Here is a 12,730-nt window from a genome sequence, read left to right on the forward strand (position 1 = left end):
AAAAAAAAAAAAAGAATATTCTAAGAAAAGAATGTACAGACACATAATCGGTACCCTTCTTTCTGAGAGAAAAAGTCATCCTTCCCATTACAAAGTCAACTGAAAATGGATGTGGCTGGGGTAGGTTAATTCAAAGAAATGGATTAAAGAAGACTATTGTTGGCAAACATCCTAAACAAATACCTTTAAGCAAGCCCACAGCAGCTTCTGGAGACAACATGAAGGAATCAAGGGAACGGGCAATCTCCAAGAGTCCATTAAAGTGCTGAGCCATGTGATCTCGGCAAACAGAGCAAATGTTATGAATGGCTTTGGCTGCAGCAGAAGCCAGAGGCTTTTCACACAGACCTTTCATCAAATAGCCTAACACCGGGTCTGGGGGGGGGAAAAACCATAGAAATTAAACATTTGAAAACTCAAAGAAAATGTATAGTTTGTTAGAAGTCTGCATTTTTACTTGGTGTAAGCAAAAGAAACATTTTCTTAAAATGAAATGTGTTATAAAAAAACAAATGTTCAAATCCCAGCATATAAAAAATGGAGTTGATCTCACTAACAGTAACACTATTCATCTTCTATTTCTTTCCTTATGGCAATCAGCTGCTGGTTGTTGCTAGGACTTCATGAAACACAGTTTGAAACCCAGTGACAGGTATCACCATCCAAGCATGAAGAACAGAGTCAATGTAAGAAAGGATGTAAAGCTCAGAGAGTTACCATTATCCTCATAAATGAATCATTTGGTAAAAACAGCATACATTACTAATCAGAACAATTAAAGTTATCTAAAACTAACACTTTTATACTTGCTTCTTGCACTTACAAAAGGCCTTAAAAACATGCTGGTGAATCCTCAGCACTTCTAGATGAATTAATTATGTTTCTACTTTTGCCAAATGTGTTTCAAGAAAATGTATGATATTATAAAGGTGACTTTCCATGAGACAAATTCTACTTATCTCCAACCTTCCTTTATAAAAACAAAATGCCTGTCTATGGAAAAGCTCTAAGAAAACTCACACAGTAAGTAACCTTGTAGAGAGCCAGAAAAGAACTGAGGCAATCAAAAGCACAATGTGTTAATGCCCATTTAAAAAAGTTGACCTCATTGCTAGTCTAATATTAACTAATTCTCTGGCCCTTCCACAAAAAAAATCTGTTTAGCCTAAGGAATTAGATAATCTATAATCCAGAACTCACTCCAGGGACCTCCGATACCATAAACTTTTATGATTATCAAATTGAATATTTGTGGTTTTGACTATTCTAAGTATGGGCATGTAGCAATTTGTGTAATTGCTGAAGCACAAATTTGAATGAGACTGCAAAGTGGTACTGAATCATAAGGTTTAACAACAAATAAATCGAACCCATTCTGTTTGTGTGGGAAATGGTTCTAAAAAGAAAACAAATGCTGTACCAGTTAATGGAAGTGAATAAATCTAAGATTCAGAAAAACAGCATTTTGAAAAAAAAATTTTAATGTTATATTGAACTAGAAAGTGGATCAACTATGAAGTGAGCATGTCTATCATGTGTTTCGTGTACAGGAATAAGATCACATGTAAAATAAAATCAAGTCAAAAGATGTTAATAAGAAAAGCACAGGAAACACCTCAACTTTAATAGCACTATCCACAAATTTGGGAATTCCTAAAATTCCTAGCATATAATCACTCCTCAAAGTCAAGAAGCTTAATATACTATTACCCTAGATAAATAATTTGACCTCTTTGGATTTCATTAGTTTATTTGCAAAATTAGGGGGTTATAAGTTTCTAACCTCACTTTCTATTTCAGTTATTTTATATGATCTTTAATTATTTGTTCAAGTCAGTAAGAGGAGAGGTTACATAACCCAACACTCTTCATTTTAATTTGTACTTATTTAGCTTCAAATGACAAACCTTACTTGTTAAATAGAGTATATATATAACACTGAAAAGTCTTTCTTTCTTTATTCTATTAGTAGCTTTCAGGTCACAACTACAAGATACCTTGATTAGCTCAAGTACATGCCAAAGACTAACAAAGACAAAAATATTCATGCTGAAACAAAGTTCTAAAAGCAAACTTTCACTATCTGGAGAGCTAATCTTTCAAAAGTCTTTTCTCCAAAGTCTCTACACATTATAAATGTTATGTCAAATAAATAACTCACAGTAAACTACTACTCTCAGGGCCTAGAAATATTCTGTCAAAAAAGAAAGCAGGAAAGCCAGAGCAAAATTATGAGAGAAAAAGAAAATCAGAAAAATGAATAACAGCTATAGAGGGAACACATACCAAGGAACTGAGGATTTCGATCAACCACTTCACTCATCTCTCCAACCAATTCAATGCTGGTGTATCGTACAGCTGTATGTACAGTCTCTGGAAGTCGAACAACTCCTTCTAGGACCTCCACAAGTGTTGGATTGTTCTCCCTGAGTGCAGAAGACAAATGTCCAGAGTTACTGATTTCAAAGGCTATGGTCTGGCCAAATTAAAGACTGCAATGACACAAATATTACTGAAGGATTTTTTTACATATGAATAACCATTTGGATAAAAGTGCTGAGCACCTGACCAGAAAGTTTGTTAAATCCTTAAATAAAAGGGAAGACATCTTTGTTTCAGAAGAAGCATACTTCTCCTCAGTTTTCTGAATGCCAATAAAGTGTCTAAAGACACATTCTGCTATTAAATATGGCCCTCAATACTGGAGAGGTAGCAATTACTGAATCTGTGTATTCCTCTCTCTGCAGTACGTAGGACAGTGCCTGGCACATAGTGGGCACCCAACAAATACTGCTGTATGGCTGAATGAATGATTCCCACGGACCACGTTCTTTAACAATTATTCTCCAAAGATTTCTTACAGCAAAATATTGCAAATTTCAAGAATATGATGGGCCAGCTCACTAACTAAAGGCACAAACAGAAGTTACAGAGATAAAGGAAAGGTGCCCAGACCTCAGACACGAAGGAAAATTAAATTAGCTAAATACTTTCTAAAGCCTTAATGTTTTCCCCTTCACTTTTTTTTTCACTTCCCCAAGTACACTGGCAAAATTTCTTTGAGAAAAGTGAAGGATGTCCCCAAAGTGGTAGAACATAATTCAGAAATGAAAAATGTAAATCTCATTTCAGATTACAGGAAGAACACTTCCTACCTGTGAAATGAGTCTAATAAGTCCTTTATATGTACTGTAAATTCATAACCATGCTCTTGAAAATTCATAATCATATTCTTAGCTTGAAATGTAGATAAAAAAAAAAAAAGAAAATCTCCTCTCATTTATAACTTGTATTTCCTGGAGGCACTAAGATAATTATTGAAAGGCTCTATACAGCTTTTTTTTAAACCAGCAAATGGGTTAGAATATTAGCAATTTTAACAGTCTTCAGAATGCCACTGAAGGCTCCAAAAGTTACCAAAGCAGTTTAAGAGTAAATCGCATGGTATGTAATTCAGGAGCAGTACTTATTAATAAAGAAAATCAAATCTATCTCTGAATACTTACTGTATTCAAAATAGTGAAAGATTTCATTGACTAGATCTCAAAGCAACTAAGAAAGAAGTCCAGTACTATTTACAAACACATGCCCAACTACCTCTCCAATCAAGGCCCTGCACAGAATTCAAATGGATCAGATAGCCATCCACGAAAATGTAACCAGCACCAGTAACAGTTATAAATTCATAGCAAAAGTAAGTTCTATTTTTGTAGATTTGTATTAAGATCATAAATAGGATTGTTATGCTAAACAACTAGAAAAGAAATCCGCATTCTTTTCTCCATATCAAGAGCAAAATAATTTTAACTCTACAAAATGTGGCTAAAACATGAATGTCAGCAATGCATGCTACTCTGGACTAGGTTCTGAAAGTCAGATGACTGGACAACATTATAGAAATAAGAGGTTGTTAAGTTTCTAAACATCGTAGATGAGGAAAATGGCCTAATTTTCCTTTTGTTGATATTTAAGAGTTCTCAGCAAAAGACTTATTAGACACTCACGGATCCACACTCTTTGCTATAGCAGCCATGATAAAGAGAACCGCTTCTGTCACCTCCCATGGCGGGTTGCCTTCCTTCAGGGTAGAATATAACTAGAGGAGAAGAGGTGGATTACGGATCCATTAAATGGAAAACATAATTCCCAAACAAACAAAATGAAAAAAAAACAAACAAAAAAAAACCCTGTTAGTTAACCCCAGCCTTGTTTCTAAATCTAATTAACTCAGAGCCAGAGGAGGATATTATTTTAATTTTTCATATCTTCACTAACTTCAAGTAACTACTATTTTAATATGTAAAATAAAGCCATTTAGGTCCCTAAGTGTACAACAAGATTATCATCTGTCCCCACAAACTGATTATTAGTGGAAAAAACAAAACAGATTACATGAATGTCTTTTCCTGGTCCTGAAAATAACTGATAAACATACTTAAAATTGAGATATAAAGTAAATCTCTGTATCAATGGTTTATATTTCCATTGGCTTATATGCCTGTCTGTGTCAACATAAATAATGTAGATTATATTCCTAAAAAGTAGCTGTTCAGAAACACCTATCAAAATATATCAAAGTGAAGGTTTCAAAAACAGAAGTCCAGACAGAATTATCTGGAGATGCCAAGTCCAGAGATTTCCAAGAGCATATCTACTGTGGATGATGACTACTGACTAGTGCCTTTTAATACACTATTTAAGTCATTTCCCTTTAAAAAAAAAAAAAAGGTTTATTTATTTATGCATTCAGAACTGGAGTACAGGCAGAGGTGCAGGGGGTGAGGGGATTCACCAGGTGTAGTGGGGAGCAGAACAGGCAGATGTACAGACAGGCAGGTCAGGAGAGGTCTGCTGTGCCATGTGGGTAACTTCCCTGGCTGGGGATTGAACTCATGCTGCAGTAGCTTTGATAGCTTTATAGTGCTTTAATCCATTCCATCACCAGGGAGGGCCCCCATTTCCCATTTTTAATTGATGACAGAGCCTTACTCCTCCCCCAAGAATGTATTATGGGAGGGAATGGTGCTCAAAGGATAATACTGATAATGTATGTAAATCTGTTAACTGAGGTCTAGAGATGAACAAGTGAGAAAAGAGTTGGTCTGAGCACTAGTCATCTATCTATCACTGAATCTGCTTTCTAAGAATCTCCAGCCCTCTAAAGGTAGGCCAGTATACTTTGCTTTGCTTTTTATGGGTGTGTGTGTGTGTGTGTGTGTATAAATAAATATATAAAAGCCATAACTTCATGAGTACTTAATAACAACAGATTTTACCCCCAAATGTACAAACGCTCTAGGTTACAATAACAAAAAGAAAAGAAAAAGAAAAAAAGGTTAGTTCAGTATTGCTGACAAAGTAACAAAATCAATTCTTCACAGATTGGCCCACAACCTAGTGATATGAAAACCACCTCAAATTACGCTGTTAAGTGATGTGGAATGGTGATGATCACAACCTTATGATATGAAGTGTTACTGATTGTCGGGGAACACAGGCCTATGAGTCTAGTACAGTCACCTCTGGGATGACACTGCATAGGAATCTAACCATAAGTGTGGATAAAGGAAATGCCAAATAACTAAAAGTAGCTGGGAGCTAGTCCATAATTATTAAAGCTGAAATATGTCCCTATTTTTCATGCTTAGGTTCGAATCCCCTGTAAGTATCCTGACACTCTAAGATTTATCTATGATCTTCTATTCCAGCTGGGCAAGTGGAGCAGCCAGAGTGACAGAGCAGACCAGGATGGAGTCATCTATGACTGCAGGTGGCTTGGCCGACACTAAGTAATAAACACAGCGACTATATGCCAGGCAGTGTGCTAGGCATCTGCACAACCGTTGTCCCATTGAGTCACTGAGCTTGAAGAAAAAGATGAAAATATTTATATAAGACACAACTAAAGGGGCTCGTAAAACCAGTAATAATCTCCAAATGGCCTTACCTGAGCAAAACACTCCATAGACCCAATTAAGAAAATCAAGTCTTTCACCAGGTCTGATACCCTCATTCGGAACTCCCCGAAGTCATCAGTTTCTTCAGGAACCCCTTCCTAAAATTTCAAATCAGAAAACACTTGTTTTAAACTCATTAAGATTTTCATTGACCTTTATAAAATTAAAAGTTTTAAATAAGATCATTGAACAGTCTGACCGAAATGAACAAAAGATGATCTGCCTAAATTATTATTTTTTAAAAAAATTTATTTTATGTATACAAGAACTGAGATGCAGGCCAGAGGTGCGTATGTGGCGGGGGAGGGAGGTAGGAGGAGTGAGAGGATTCACCAGAGACATAGTGTGGAGCACAACAGGCATATCACCTGAAACACACTGCTGAGGGGAGCAGTGGGCAAGACTTTCTGCTATGTCATGTGATGCAGCAACCTGTTGCAGTGGCTGGCGATAGCTTGTGAGCACTGTGTATTTGACCCCTGCACCAGGAGGGAAGCCCAAGCTGCCTAAATTAAAAGGGTTATTTCCATAAAGAGCTTCCAAAATTTGAAGTTCATCACATCAGTATGACTTATCCTTTCTACCTTTACTGTGAGAAATTTCACTTTTTTCTTTTCCAGGCTATATTTTGCCATATTGTTGGAAATCTGAAGAGGTAGGGATTGGAAAAGACCTGAAAGAGGTGACAACTTAAGGGTTTATGAGCCTGTCTGGATACAGTCCAGTTTTTTAGTCCTGAATAAGCCTCTGATCCTTTATGGTTCAAGAAGCTACCAAAAATTAGTCATTATGTTATCAGTAGAATTATGATAGAATAGAAATTTAGACACTTTATAGAAATTTTATGTAGGTGAATAGATACATAAAACAAGTATAGTAAAATATTAAGGTTAGATTATTTAACTGGGAGGAATACATACAATTATTAAAGAGGTATTTCACATTTCCTGTATTTGAAATCTTTCAAACCTATCTTTTTCATTAAAAATAAAGACTCTATTTTGTGCTTCTTAAATTTTTCCTATTACAACAATTGGCTGACCAATTGTGAGATGGTTAAGGGTAAGTATAAGGACAATGAACATATAGGGAAAAGCCCTGGTACAACTTAGAATTGCCCATCAATAGTTCAACTTCCTTTTTTTTTTAAAAAGATGTATTTATTTATGCATACTGAACTGGGGTACAGGGCCAATGAGATGATTCACCACAGGCAGAGTGGGGAGCAAAAGACGCAGATCAACTGAAACACACTGCTGAAGCAAAGGCAGAAGAGGTCTGCCACGCCATGTGGATCACCTCTCGGGCCAGGTATTGAACTCCTGCTGCAGTGACTATGGATATCTTTATAGTGCTGTGATTTAACCACTTGTGCCACCTGGGAGGCCCCTGAACTTTTCTATTTCTAGTATACTTTCTACCAAATAAACTGTTTCTATATTTCCTTTTAAATTATAAATCAAATGTAAATGTGTATGTGGAAAATGTGTAAATATATAATGTATAAATATATAAAGTTCACCCTCCCATAAATAGTTCACTCTTGTGTTCAATCCAACCACCTTTGTTACCTTATTATAAACTGAATAGTATAAAATTTTACATTTGGATTTTTTACTTAGCTTACCATATACTGATATTTCAATAGTCATGATTTTTAGCTTCTGCATAACCTTCGATCAGGGGATAGGAACTTACATGGTCTGGTTCCAGCTGGCAGTGTCGAGCCAAGGCATGAAGTAGCCTCTGAATGTAAGCTTTGAAGATACCGTGAATGACTTCATCATTAGTTTTGTACAAGTGCTCCCCTAGTCGGTACCAAAAGTTAAAGGAAATTTCTACTACCTGTCAAATTAAAAGAAAAAAAAAAAAGGTCTATCTGCAGAAAAGTAACAAAGTAAGAAGACAGTTTTATTATTATGAGGGCAATAAATGAAAGCAGATACACTTTTACATAAAATGAGAGGAACCAGTTAAGAAACCACCTTTTCTCTAGAACATCTGTTATTATCCTTCAAGTTATCTTTCTACATTAGGCCCAACAATCCATTTAGGATAGCTGGATTTACATTTCGTGTGTGTGTGTGTTTTAAAGATTTACTATTTATACATACAAAAACTGGAGCTCAGGTCAGAGGTGCAGGGCTTGAGAGGATTCACCAGAGACAGAGTGGGTAGCAGAACAGGCAGATTGACGAAGTACACTGCTGAGGGGAGCAGCGGGTGAGACAGGAGAGATCTGCTGCCCCATGTGGGTCAGCTCCCTGGCAGGGGATCAAACAAACTGGTGCTTCAGTGACTGTGGATTGCTTGACAATGATACACTTTAACCCCTTGCACCACCAGGGAGGCCCTACATTTTTTATTTAAACATAAGGGAGTTTGTCCAACAGGATACTGAATTCTGAATTTAGAGCACTTCCTTTTAGAGCTATTTTCCTCAAATTGAGAAACCATGTCACTTTTATCCACCTGCTTTCCTGAATGAGGGAAGAAAGGAAGAAAAGAAGAAAAAGCATGGGCTTTTGTCAATGGCTTATCTATGGCACTGTTTGAAGGAATGATTAGTAGTCATTGCTACACATCCTCCCCAAAATGTTCAGAGTTTCATCCAAATCTAGCCAGCCACGTGAGATTGTGTAAAACCAATTATCTTTTGTATGATAACAGACCAAGGGTTAAGAATCAGGACTACTATGCTCCCATTCGAAGAGGGATCCCAAAATAAGAGTTATCTAAAACAACATCAAATATGGGGCCTTCGTGATGGTGGTACATGGGCATGAGTTTGATCCCCAACCAGGGAGCTAACCCACATGGCACAGCGGACACTTTCTGTCTTGCCCACTAAAAATAAAATTAAAAAAATAATAACAAAATAAAACACCAAATATGCTAGAAATTATTTCTCTGGGAACGGGGAATTCTTTCTCACTTTTATGATTATTAAGTGTTAGTATGAATTAAAATGTCTTAAATAAATGAAGAGTTTTTTTTTTTAAATCTAACTAACATAAAAGACAGGTTATCTTAAGAGATTCTGGAATGGAGATTTTTAAAAGCCTTTCAAATGCTTCCTTTCTAATTTCCATCATTAATTTGGAGGAAAATTTTAAATGTTAAGTCTTGAGCTACAGTTAAGATTCAATGGTTCTTTTTAAGCACTAGTTCCAGAGATTAAATGAAGCTAGAGAGGGGGCTTAGTAGAAAGAAAATAGGCTTTCTTTCTAAAGCACTCTTTGAGTACACTGGGCAACCCAGCAAACCAGCTAAGAAAAAGAAATCAAAGCAGAAGTCCAATGAAAACGTTTAAAAGTGTCAACGGAGGAAGCCCTCATTACATACATTAAAAATAAGATTAATTCCCACAAATAAAAGGCTGGAGAGTGGGCACTAAAATATAATGTGTGATGTGGAGAACAAGGGTTTTAGCAGAAAGTGAACACTACCTCATACTGAGGATGTCCTGCACAGATCAGCAGCAGTTCCAAAGTTCGTAGGTCCCCAAGACCTTGGCCTGGAGTACAAACAATTTTCTCAAGAAAAGTTTCACATAGTTCAGTGAAAATACGGCAGTAATTTAGAACTCTGTAGACAAAAAAAGAATGAGCACACCAAATCAGAAATCTGATTATATGTACGCACCACTGACACTGTTAAAGACTCCACAGCCTACGGGGTATGTGGTATTTACTCTGAGTAACAATCTCTACGACAGCCACCTTTCCTTATAGTATATACTCTTTTACACATAAGCAAATGATTCCTCAATCAGTCAAAATTCTCAATTACTAGAGCATTTTAATATGATTCCCATCAAATCACAGTTGATAATTCTACGCTCATCCCTAATTCATAGAGCCTTACCTTTTAAAGTGCAAAAATTACTACATTCTATGATTACAGACTCTCCTTGTTGCATCCAATTTGCCACTTTAGGTCCAGATGACACCATCAGAGTATCCACGCTGCCAAATTAGAGTTATGGGATCTAGATACAAGATTCCCCCCAGCCACCCAAACCCCACCCATCATGCTGTGCACCAGTCCTGGCTGCCACCTCCAGATTCCTGGAACTCTTGAGCCGTCAGCACATGCACACATGCCTCTGTGCCCAAAGCCAACTGCTCCCAGAAAGCCAGCGGTTCCATACCAGCTATCCTCACTTGTAGAGCAGTCAGAGGAGGGGCTGGAGATATGGCAAAAGCACCATCATAAATCAAATAAGGATCCTGCATGTTTATGGGTTTAACGGAGAGGGCAGTGAAGAGCACCCACAGGCTGCAAGGAGCAACAGCAATGGTGCTGGGAAGGCAACCAAAGCGCAGGGCATCAAAAAGCACCTGAAGGAGGCTACTGAAACCATCGTGGCCACCATGAGCTATTGGTGCCCCCAGTGGAGCTGGCAAACCCTGAGGACCTGTTTAGAGTGGACTACATCCCCCCCGAGTGTGAACAACATTCCTGACTGTGACTTCCCTCCTGAAGTCTAGAGCATGCCACAGCCCTGTGGAACAATCTGTGAGGCTACTACAATCACTCCAAGGAGTACCAGCTGACTATGCCCAGTATTTCTTGGACAAGACTGGTATCATTAATCAGGTTGACTAAATGCCCAGGAGCGAGGCTCTGCTCCACTGCTGCATCCTGACTTCTGGAATCTCTGGGACTAAGTTCCAGGTAGATACAATCAATTTCTACAAGTTCCTTATGGGCAGTTGGCATGATGAATGGTGTAAACGGATTCAATGTTTCAATAACGTAACTGCCATCACCTTTGTGGTGGCCAGCAGCAGCTATAACATGGTCACCAGGAAGGACAACCAGACTAAGCAGGAGGCCCTGGACCTCTACAAGAGCATCTGGAACAACAGATGGCTGCACACCATCTCTGTGATTCTATTCCTCAGCGAGACTTGTTGCTGAGAAAGTCCTGGCTGGAAAATTCGAGACTGAGGACTACTTTTCAGAATGTGTTCACTTCACTACACTACTCCTGAGGATGCTACTCCTGAGCCTGGAAAGGGCCCATGCATGACCTGGGCCAAGTACTTCATCTGGAAGGAATTTCTGAGACTCAGTCCTGCCTGTGGAGATGGGCGCAGCTACAGCTATCCTCACTTAACTTGCACCATGGACATGAGACCATTTGGCAGGTTTTAACAACTGCTACAATATCATTCGGTACATGCAACCTCTGACAGTACAAGCTGCTCTAAGAAAGGAATCCCTAAATTTAATTAAAGCCTTAAGAACAATTAACCTTTCCCTTCCCCCTCACTTAAGTGGCCTACAAGCTAAAAGGCTACAAAAGTGCCCTCTCTTTCAGTAAGTAAAGTAGGAGCAACAGAGAGAAATAAATGAATATTGTATTGTATATCACTAAAGTCAAATAAAAAATTAAATGTGAGCAAGAACAAGTATAATCAGAGTATTTTTATGACAGTTTGTATATTTAGAGTTACAAAAGATACATTAATAAAGTGACTTAAAAGAATACCAAACTGAAAAAAAAAAAAAAAAAAAAAAAAAAGAATACCAAACTGGGTATGAACACAGGGCCACCACTGTAAATACCCACTTGTCTAAATCTTCTCGTGCCACAGCCATATGATAGGCAGTCTCCAACGTGAGGACCCCTTGAAACAGTTGCATGGCTAATGGTAAGTTAGTCTCGACGTTCTCAATGGCATACAGAGCTGAGCACACACAGTCTGAAGCAGCTTCATGTAGGTTGGATGAGGTTTTATCCTGTTGCTGGGAGATAGTAGGAATTAGGAGCTAAGAATTATGATCATTAAGCTGTAATACAAGTAATAGGAGAGCAAATATGGCTGCTCCTGGATATGTATTTTGAATGCACAACAGCCTAGTCAACATGGCCTCCAATGAGACAATGACCATTACTCCTCCCTGACTTTTTTGCACTACTTCTCTATATGTTAGGAAATCAGTGACTCTGTACCTGAATTATGGTTCTATGGCTTTTGAAATCTAATCCATGTTTTATATTTCATACCAGTCCATGTATTTCTTGCCTTAATCTGTGGAAATCTTTTCTATCCTTTCCCTGATATGTAAGTACTACCTAAAATGAAAGCATCCAACAAATATCAAAGTTTAAACAAAAGTTCTTGGGTGAACAAGAGGAGGTAATTTAGAAAGGAGTAAAAATCAGTTATTCACTTTCTCATTAAGCAATGCCTGCCAATGCCTGAAAATTTGGAAGAAATGGAATACTGAACACAGAACTCTGTATCTGGTGAAAAACAGCAATCAAGAATGAAAACAAAGTAACAATTATTTTTCAGGATGCAAAAGGGGAAAGTTTACTTCCCACACATCCTTCTGTAAAGGTTATTTAGCAGGTTCAAACACCTGTCACCCCACCCACTTTCCTTAGTCCCTGCACCACCAAAGTAACAGTCCAATCCAGAGGTCTAATAAAAGGGAAGATAGCTGGCAAGCAGACCTAAAGAGCAACTGATACAAATTAGAACAGATCAGAAAGTTCAAAGAGAAAGGCCTCCAGGATTTTTACTTAGGAGAATATAGTTGAGAGATAGATATATTTAGTGAAGGCAAATTAACTATTGTGAATAATAAAAAAACAGAGACATTTAGAATCTCCAGAGAGAAAAAAGCTACACAGGTAGGGAGAGAATAACACACAGACACAAATTATTCATTAAGCGTTTCTTAGATAGAAAAATAGACTAACATACACTCACTGTTAAAATTTACTCCTTTGACTTTAACAAGAATTATGTTTT

At 37.6% G+C, this 12,730-nt stretch overlaps 1 protein-coding gene and 1 pseudogene across 4 annotated transcripts in view; one reads left to right on the forward strand and one right to left on the reverse strand.

The window, feature by feature from the left end:
• The window catches only part of TNPO3 (transportin 3), a 73,991-nt gene that overhangs the window by 26,287 nt on the left and 34,974 nt on the right, over positions 1-12,730 (reverse strand). For all 4 annotated transcript variants that reach the window (XM_004677028.2, XM_004677030.2, XM_012720989.1 and 1 more), the window contains 7 exons: positions 11,539-11,714; positions 9,407-9,545; positions 7,656-7,802; positions 5,948-6,055; positions 4,005-4,096; positions 2,287-2,426; positions 184-375 (listed from right to left, as the gene is read on the reverse strand). In XM_004677028.2, coding sequence (XP_004677085.1) covers positions 184-375; positions 2,287-2,426; positions 4,005-4,096; positions 5,948-6,055; positions 7,656-7,802; positions 9,407-9,545; positions 11,539-11,714 — 994 coding nt within the window. The remainder of the gene's footprint in view (positions 1-183; positions 376-2,286; positions 2,427-4,004; positions 4,097-5,947; positions 6,056-7,655; positions 7,803-9,406; positions 9,546-11,538; positions 11,715-12,730) is intronic.
• Positions 9,639-11,293, forward strand: LOC105853215 (annotated as a pseudogene).

This window comes from Condylura cristata, unplaced genomic scaffold (genome assembly GCF_000260355.1).
Source record: "Condylura cristata isolate star-nosed mole 26May11 unplaced genomic scaffold, ConCri1.0 scaffold00005, whole genome shotgun sequence".
NCBI classification, from domain to species: domain Eukaryota; kingdom Metazoa; phylum Chordata; class Mammalia; order Eulipotyphla; family Talpidae; genus Condylura; species Condylura cristata.